At 27.3% G+C, this 10,245-nt stretch overlaps 1 protein-coding gene across 1 annotated transcript; it reads left to right on the top strand.

Annotated features, from left to right (window-relative positions):
* The first annotated feature begins 6,300 nt into the window (after positions 1-6,300).
* GLY2 (Metallo-hydrolase/oxidoreductase superfamily protein) lies at positions 6,301-9,482 on the top strand. Its single transcript, XM_011001331.1, has 7 exons — positions 6,301-6,460; positions 6,560-6,682; positions 6,881-7,042; positions 7,567-7,645; positions 7,818-7,931; positions 8,722-8,898; positions 9,084-9,482. Exons 1-7 carry the CDS (start codon positions 6,414-6,416, stop codon positions 9,156-9,158), a joined length of 777 nt encoding a protein of 258 aa, XP_010999633.1. The 5' UTR covers positions 6,301-6,413; the 3' UTR covers positions 9,159-9,482.
* Positions 9,483-10,245: the final 763 nt, after the last annotated feature.

Genomic DNA, 10,245 nt, shown 5'->3' with positions numbered 1-10,245 from the left:
AAATTAAAGGTATCTTATATTTTTAGATATATTATTATAAAACATGCTTTAGTTAAGGAGTTATTGATACTTCAAGTGCAAAATGATGATATAAAACCTTGATAAAAATGCACTTTTAAGTACTAATCAATTACTTACTTTAGTAACGCATTTATATATTTGGACCAGACCTATCCTTCATAAATGAACTACGTCTAACCTAATAACCAACAAATTACAAAAATAAAATAAAAGAGTTGTAGGTTTCACTGTTATAGTTATTATACATGCATAGCCAATTGCATTATAGATTGGAACAATGTAGTTGGGTGATCTCTTTTTTTTTTCTTTTTTGGTTCTTGAAGAATACTGTTTTTCCACTCATCGGGGTTTTTGTTTTAAATTTTATCTCCCACATTATATTGACATAGTTTTAAGCCTTATAATTTGTTTTATGTTACATATTATAAGGTTTCATGATGTCAAAAACATTTTGAAATTAAATCAATGCTTAATTTTACATAATAAGATATGAATTTATCAATTTAAAAAAATTGAAACACTAGGGACAAAACTTGATACTAAAACAAAAAAAAATCCACATTAGATTTTTTATTGCTTAAAAGGTGTGAAAAATCAAATTTAACCCCTAATGTTTTTATTTTAAGATTTTTTCATTATAATATTTTAAAGGCTTCACGTTTCACTCCTAAACTTCATTTATTTTATATTTTGGTCGCCGAAATGTGAGAGGATATAGAGAGAGTCATCAGAAAAAGTTAGAGGATGTGTGAAAATATTTGGCAGATCATATTTTAGCTATCAAAATAGTCGATCTTGATATCAATGAATTTGTCTTAGAGAGAGAGGTTCAATGGTAGTGGTGTTTCTCTTTGAATATTTTAAAATTAGATTAGGACTCATAAAGTTTTTCTAGTTCACTTGAATTTTGATTTTTTAGGTAATTATATGTTTTTGTTTTGTTTATGATGGATTTCTTAAGGTTCATAGGATGTGTCAGAGATTATTTCTAGTGAAAATAAGTTTAAATTTGTATTTTTTTTGTCCAAAAGCTTAGATCTCATCATCTTTACCAGAAAATAACACTTAATCTACTATTTATTAAAAACAAAGAGGGCATACAAAGTGTCATTCACCCGTTAAAAGAAACAAGAAAAGTGTACGTGAGCTTGGTCTTTTAGGCTCACACATGATTGCAATTTTATATTAGGTTTGGCACTTAGTCTTTTCCTTGAATAATCCATTATTTTTTTTAAGTTTTTACCATAAAAACTTAGGATCAAATTATTAAAATTATATTTAAGTGATTATTTAGTTATGTCATTGTTTTTAAAAGATTAGGGTTTTTTTGTTATGATTTTATCATTTGATTTATGAATAATTAGGTGTCAGCATGGTATGTGAATATTTTAAAATAATTTTTTTTATTAATATTGAATGATAAAATCATATCTATTTTTTTATTGTAGTCTTTATATAATTTTCCAAAATTTATTGTTTTTATATTCCTTTTCATATAGATTTATACAAATAATTGATTCGTAATTTTTTTTTAATTTCTTACAAAAACATGCTTTAACTATCATAATAAGATTTTACTTAGAAATAAATGTTTCTCTTAAAAAAACATGTTGTTGTTTAAAAAAATAAAAAATAAATGCATAAATAAGAAAATTAAATTATTTTATTAAAAATATACACAACGGCATAAATAAGAAAATTAAATTATTTTATTGAAAATATACACAACTTTTTCAGTTCAAATCATTATATTTTTTTAATAGTTTTTTATCTTATTGCTTTTACTCTATACTTAATGAACTGTGTTACTAATAAAAAAATAGCTTTGTTGTTAAAATAAGAAAAATATACATACATATGAATCAAAAAATACAATTTTGATGAAAGAAATCATTCTTCCTCCATGAGTGTATCTATTTTTTTTCTTATGAATATCTTTTTTTATTGTTAAATAGAGAGTCGCTTCAAAAAAGTTTATCATAATAACACTCAAGTGGTATATTATTCTTTCACAAGACCCAATAAAAAAAATAAATACAAAAAACTAAAGATAATTATTTCATTTTCAAGACCAAAAAAGAATTCAACAAAAAGCAAGTTAAAAAAAACACATAACTTAGTCTCGAATTGAATAAATATTAAAAGATGAAATAAGAAAAAAAAATTAACATAGGCAAAGAAAACTATGAAAACTAAGTAAGCCCGGGAAAACTTCTCAAACTTGATCAAATCCTGAAAACTCGTAACCTGTAAAATCATGAATCTAAGTTCAATCAAGAAACTTTATTACCAGCCAATTTGAAAAATTTGTTAAAGCAAAAAGATAAAAATAAAAAAATAAAGATCGAATTTGATTAAAAAAACAAATAAGGGTGAAATCATAAAAAAAATTTAAAAATCATCTCAAACAAAACAAATAACAATAAAAAGAATAAGAATCTATTTGAAATATGAAAAACTTAAAGAGGGGTAAAATTGAAAATGCATTTCAATTTCATAAATTACTCAAAATAAAAAAAATATATAATAAAAAAAATGAATTAAATATGAAGAATTGAAAAAAAATAAAAAGGGTGTTTATGAATCTTCAAAGGGCTTACACAAAAATCCAAAAGGAAAGAGAAAGGAAGGGGGGAAAGGTTATCAATACCAAACTGACATAAATCTTGAAAGATACATTACTCCATCACGGGAAGGGTGTCGTGGGGATTCCAACACTATCGATGAAGCTGGCGTTTGAAGATCAGGTGCCACCCACGTTCCCCTCGAATGGTGCAATAGCCATTTCTTTATTGGTGCATGCAACGAACATATTAACAAAGTTTTTTATATAATATTTAACATTTATTAAAATATAACAATAGCCTTAAACTAACATGATGTTATAAAAAAAAAACCATGGCAAAAACACTAAAAAGCCATTGCAAAAGAATTTATTTGATTTTGTCTTAAAGGACAATAAAATATTTACACTATTTTAAAAAAAATTAAAAAGACCAAAACACTCATGAGTGAAGGGCATTATATTTTTTTTATTGTAAGGTTGAATTAATAATTATATTGTGCAATAAAAAATAAAATGACTAATCTAGCCCCATACAATATATAAAAGATAATTGTGTCATTGTAAAAGGCTACTTTGCCTCTAATATCTAGTTCAAGGATAGTATTGCTCATGAGTAATTTTATTATTATACTATTATAATGAATAATATTCTGAATCTTGGTGAATAATTATTTTTTAAGGAGATTTAATATTTTTTTTAATTAAATATTGAAAGCAAATATAATTTTATGAGTAATAAAAAGGTGCCAAAAGTTAATTTCATAGCAATAAGATAAATTCTTCTTTAATAAAACATAAAAAACTTAGTTTGATTATTGCAAGAACACAGTGAGAAAAAAATTGTTTTAAAACAGCAGAATAACTTGTTTTTATAATAATGAGTGGCCATTAATTAACATTTTTAGTTATCTATCAAGAAGATGAATCCTTTAAAAGATATGATTATTTATTCATAAACCATAAAAAAAATGTGATAACAACTTTTTTAATATATCAAAATCTAACCTTTGAATTTAAAACATCCAATAATTCAATTTAAATACTAGAAAAAAAATACTTTATGGATGCAAAAGTGCAAGAAACACCAAGTAAAAAATAAGTTAGAGTGAGCATTAAATAATTTAAATATAAATAGTCTAATTACCCCCCCAACCCTCATCTCTTTTCCCCCTACACGAAACCAAGTCACTCTGCCTCTTCCCAAAACCAATAACAACCATCATCAATCATCTTTCACCGATCCAGCAACCCCAACTCACCCAAAACATCTCTCCATAGTGAGTCAACACATTAGTGCAGTTTAGACAGAAACGAGTAGCCCTCTCTCGATCCAAAATCATAGTCTCCAAAACCCAGCCAAACCCTTGGCCTTTCTCTCCTTCCATACAAGGAAAATTATAATAAATCTTTAGCCGCTCTCCCTCGTTCTATACAAGGGAAATTTTAACAAATTGAACTTCGGCTTTATTGAAGGGGCAAACGAGCTTCATGAGCGTCTGTTCCAAGAAGCAAATAATTTTACGCGTGATTCACACGCGCCACATAGCCCTGTCAAATATTCAAGCCATTTTCTGACTTTTCACTAGGGTATTATAAAAATAGGATATCTGTAATGTATTATTTGAATTGGTTTAATCTCTTAAAATTAGATAATAAAAGGATATGTTTGTTGTTGGAAAATAGTTTTTGAAAAATTATTTTTTAAAATTTTTTATATTTATTTATTATTATAAAAATTGATTATTAAAAAATATTATTTTATTAAAGAAAAATTTGGTTTGATTTTTAAGGAAGTATTTTTTTATATTTTAGATAGAAAATACTTTTAAGAAGTTATGAAAAATTTAAAAATATTATATTATTTACTAATTATTTCAAATTTGATTTTTAAATTTTTTATTGTTATATATTTTATTTAATCTTTTTTTTCAATTTCATTCCCTAAAATTTAGTTTAATTTAATTTTTATATTAACTTTCGTTCTTATTTTTTTAAAATTTTTTTACTTTTTTTTTTTTTCAATGGCTTGACATTGATGACTTTAACCAGCAAACTTTTGAACTTCCGACTCAGGGTTCTTTTCCCTTTCAAAATAATATTGTTCCCGATCAATAAAAATAATATTCTTGCAAATTTTGCATTGTCGTCTTGTCAAATCAATGTTAAAATAAAATGAATTAATTACTTTAAGTTATCCATTATATATATATATATATATTTGTAATTTATATCTTGAAAAAAATATTAGGAAGATTTTGTGTAATATTTAATATTACTTTGATTTATAATTTTGAAAAATCCAATTTTATAATAAAAAGCTCATATTTCACCCAATAATTTTAATTAATTTTATCTTTAATTTTCATTCAATTTATTTAATATTAATCCGATTCCTTAAATATTTATATACTTTTTGATTTTTTAAGAACCCAAACTTTTTTTTATATTGATTTATTTAGCGTTCAAATCTTGGATTAGCCCTAAATTTATGATTTGAATCACCGATTTTAAAAATTAATGTAAGTTTTTTTTAAAATTAATTTATTTTAATTTTATTTTTCAAAAATTTTCTTTGCTTTTCTTTATATAAGATTGTCCCAGTCTTATATATATAATCATTGGCTTTTTGAGTTCACTCGAGTTAATAGAGTTTTTTTATTTTTTTATTTTTTAGTTTTTTAGATTGTTTTTAGTTTTTTTATAGTTTCACCCTTTAATATTTAGTTATTTAATAATCTAGATGAGCTCCAGTCTGGTTTTTTTATCATTTTTTTGTTGTTATTTTTTAAAAAATTATTTATTATTGTGATATTGTTTTGTTCATATTATTTAAATTATCAATTGAATCTTCAAATCTTTGATTTTTTTAACCTAATATTTTATTTACATTAAAAAAAACTTACCTAGCTCACTTTGGAGCATGGATAACAAATCTAATTATAGCTATAATACAATGATAGAATCCATATTTGAGAAACAAAACATTCTATTATTCCTTAAAGCTTTATTTGTTTGATGAAAAGTGGTTTTCTAGAAATTATTTTTTAAATTTTTTTATATTTTTTTGTCATTAGAAAAGTTTAATTAATAAAAAATATTTTTTAGTAAAGAAAAATTTGCTTTAGTTTTTTTAAAAATATATATTTTTATTTTAAATATAAAGCATTTTATAAAAGTTATGAAAAATTTAGAAATGCTATATTATTTGTTAATTATATCAAATTTGATCTTATTCTTATATATATTTTGTTTTAAATATTTTTTTAATTTCATCATTTAAAATGTAAGTGTTATATTAAATTTGGCCCTTATAAAAATGATTATTATTATTATTTTTATTTTTTAATTAATTTTTTTATTCATCAAATTTGATCATTATTTTTTATTATTACTTATTTAATTTGAAATAATTTATGAAATAATAATTATTTTTTTATTTTTTAAAATTTTTTATCTTTTAAATTTGATTTTTATTCATTTTATTTTAAATAGTTTATGAAATTAAATTTCTTTAATTTCATTTTCATTGAATTTTTTAATTTGTAAGATTTGTTTTTTATTATTTTAATAAATTTTAAAAAATTAAAAAATTAAAAAATTATATTTCAATTTATTTTTTATAATATGATCAAATATTAAGTATTTTTTAATTTACTTTTCACTGCATTACAAAATATAAAAAATTAATCTGCTTTTCTAAAATTTACTTAAAAAAAAAAAACCCAAAAACAGCTTCCAACAGTGTGCGGTGTGCTGTCCTATTTTGTAGCTCCTGCTCCGGCTTCTTCTTCTTTGACCCAGCCGAGTAATTGAAGTTACAGCAGAAATGAAGATATTTCACGTTCCTTGCTTAGAAGACAACTACTCTTACCTGTGAGTACCTGGATATCTATGTTACTGTTGGGATTTCAATTATTCGAATATATACAAGATTATTGACTTGTTATTATACTTATATGAATAATTTCTTAGAATCATTGATGAGAGCACTAAAGAAGCAGCGGTTGTTGATCCAGTCGAGCCCGAGAAGCTTGTTAATGCTGCCAATGAACATGGGCTCCATCTCAAGCTCGTCCTCACTACTCACCATCACTGGTCCTTTCTTTTTTACTCTTCAATATCCTCCTCCTTTTTTTTGGCTATTCCATATCTGCCTTTTTTTTTTCCTTTTTTAGTGGAATGTTTCATACTCTAAACGATTTATTAATGGCTCACTCACTCAAATTGATTATATGGGCCACCCTGGGTAACCATGTACAGTAAGTAGTAATCAATCAAACTGTGTTTTGGTAGGGATCATGCTGGGGGGAATGAGAAGATAAAGGAGATGGTGCCTGGAATTAAGGTGTATGGTGGCTCACTTGATAATGTTAAGGGTTGCACTGATAAAGTGGGGAATGGTGACAAGGTCTCACTGGGTGCTGATGTTAATATTTTGGCTCTTCACACTCCTTGGTATGGTGTTTTTTTTTTTTTTTTTTTTTTTAAGATATTTGGCTTTTTGCTCAATTATTATAGTGAAAGTTAGCTTGTTAAGCAAAGCTGGATTCTTGAATATCAGTGAAGTTAGCTTCTTTGTTTCTTGATGTTATCCAGTTGTGCTTTATATATATTTGAGGCTAACCAATTTTTTAGAACACTTCCTTGCATTTTATTTACATTATCGAAGTGTAATGATTACTTCTCCTGGGAATGCATTTGCTGAAATTGTACATGTTTGATTGAGGGATATGAAGGACTGGACAACATTCCTTCTCCCTTTCACAATCAAACTACGAGGGCGTGGGATTTTCTTTATTTTGTTTTTTTTTCCACACACACACACACACACACACACACACATATATGTTGCATTTCTGTCTTGTTTTGTGGAGACATATCGTTCTTATTTCCTTGATTTTTTCTCTCATGAGGCTTTTGTAATATATTTTTATTTCGTTTTTTGTCTCTCTGTTCTTTCTTCGACTTGCTATTATCAGTCACACCAAAGGCCACATAAGTTATTATGTGACTGGCAAGGAGGGAGAGGACCCAGCTGTTTTTACTGGCGACACACTGGTAAGTTCAAAGGATGCCCTCAAGCTCATCAGTTGTTTTTATTGGATTGAATTTTTTTAAGATAACAGTATGAAGATGAAATTCTTTTGTCTGGGAGATTTCTTATCCTCTCTTCATTGAAGAGAGCTTTGAAGCAATTATCAGCTTCATGCAAATACACATTGATGTGCAGTTTATTGCTGGTTGTGGGAAATTTTTTGAAGGCACAGCAGAACAGATGTATCAGTCACTTTGTGTAACATTGGGTTCATTGCCAAAGCCTACTCAAGTTTATTGTGGCCATGAGGTCAGGATTTTTTTTCCCTTTATTTAGTTTCATTTTTCTTTTCAGTACCTTTAAATTGGTTAAAATTTTCTTATCTTTTGTGGATGAGAAGTTGGGGTTGGATGCATGAATGCTCCCAGCTAATGTGGACTTCAATTAGTACCATAACAATCAAATAAATTGTATGCATGTGTTGTGTATGTTTCTTTTCCTTCTCTTTTATGTTAGAAAATAATATAAATCATATTTTGAGGTCTCACCTAACAGGTTAAGCTATTGAGTTGAGATGGTTCTTTGATATAGTATCAAAGTTTTGATGACCAAACAGTCATGAGTTCGAATTTAATCATTTCCATTTATTTAATAAAAATTAAGCAAAAGATAATATGGGCCCATGCAAGTTTCAAGTACAAAGAGTTTTGACTTGAGAGGGGGTGTGTGCTGTTTGTTTCTGTCGATTGAGGGGCAAGGGTCAATGCTTTCCCTAGAGATATATCTAATATAATGGAAAGCAATGAGATGCTATTTACCAATGCAAATGAGAAACATTGTGATGCATTATTTAACTCAAGCTGGGTGTGGGAGTAAGCCACGCCAAGTTGTGCTTTGTGGTAGAATTCAAGCGTGGTAGTGAGTTTTGTTTTCCCAAGTTGCCGGAGGAACTCTTATGTCCACAAATTAATTTCCAATCTTAATTGGAAAAGTTCAACTAAATGCAAAGTTCTATTAACTGCTTTGTTGATCCCAGTCTATTTTGGAGTGTCATTCCCTACTTTTGATGTCCTGCGACATTTGCTTTTGTGCTCCCCAGTATACTGTGAAGAACTTGCAGTTTGCTTTGACGGTTGAGCCAGACAATGTAAAGATTCAGGAGAAGCTATCATGGGCTCAGAAACAACACAGAGCAGGGCTCCCCACCATTCCTTCAACTATAGAGGAAGAAATGGAGACAAATCCATTCATGCGTGCAGAGCTTCCAGATGTTCAGGTTCACTTTTCATTAACAAGATTGGGATTTTGACTGTATTTTAACAGCATGAATCCTATGCTAAGGAGATGACATGTAATACTATTCTGGAAATGGAATGTGGTCTGTCATGTTTTCCCTGTTTTTGCTTCACCAACCCCCGACAATGCTGATCTGATAACTTGTTTTGGCTTGTTTTGTTACAGGCAAAGGTTGGTTGCCATTCCCCCGTTGAAGCTCTTCGAAAGATAAGGCTAATGAAGGACAACTGGAGAGGCTAGCTTAGGGAATGGATGCGGCCTTTTCATTTCCGTTTGCTGTGTGCATGCGGGAAATGGATTCTGTGACTAGGTTATATGTGTAAACATCTGGTTTTTCGCTGGCGCTCTCGAAATAATCCTTTGCTGTTGCCAGCGCTGCTGTTAATGTGAGGTAGGAGTGAAACCTCCAATTTCTTTCATGTATTTGCACGGAAGACATGAAAAACTCACTGAACTAGGCAGGGTCCTGCGCTAAACAGTTGTATGTTTTTAATTTATATAACTTTCTTTTGCAATGCCTGTTTACCTGCCCGAATGTAATCGCAGCAATCTAGCTCTCCACATATATGCACCATTTTTGGACAGGCTACTGTTCCTATGGTTTTTACTCCCTTCAACCATCTCATGCCTTGGTTTGTGCTACTGGGCAAAATCCAGGCTCGAAAGTTGGGTGATTATACCTGTTTCCTTCAGAAATGGGAACCCTATTGGAATAATCTAGTTGGGCGTTTGGCAAAATAAGTTCTCGATGAAATGACGTGATTTGTTAAACTAAATCTTAAATCAGATCTTTCTTACCATAGATATCGTTCCGTTTAATTCAATAAATGAAGATGTAACAAATTTATATAAAAAAATTATTTTTAATTTTGAATTATAGTTCAAGAATTATTTTGAAAAATGAATTAGAATAATTTTAAATTAAAATTATAGTTCAAGAATTATTTTGAAAAATAAATTAGAATAATTTTAAATTAAAAGCAGGTTTGATAAAAATAATTTAATGTTTTTTTTTGGAAAAAAGAGGTAGAATAAGTTCAATTTTGTAAGTTAAAATTTAATAATTTTGACTCAAGTTTCTAACAAATGATTTATTTCAATAGAAATATATTCATCAAATTACAAAGATTTTCATACTCTTTAATGCATAAAAACTCTTAAAATCCCATGTTTTGGTACTTTTCTTCATTTGTTTTTTTTTTAAATAAATTTTCTGATATACAAACTTTAAACGCCATAGAATTTTAAATTCAATTAAAGATATTATTTATAAAAATTAAAAAAGTATTATAAAAATATTTTAAAGATATAACTAAGATCACATATT

Source organism: Populus euphratica, unplaced genomic scaffold (assembly GCF_000495115.2).
Source record: "Populus euphratica unplaced genomic scaffold, PopEup_1.0 scaffold160.1, whole genome shotgun sequence".
NCBI lineage: Eukaryota > Viridiplantae > Streptophyta > Magnoliopsida > Malpighiales > Salicaceae > Populus > Populus euphratica.
Note: the sequence above shows the minus strand (reverse complement) of the source record. Positions and strands in the feature narration are given on the sequence as shown.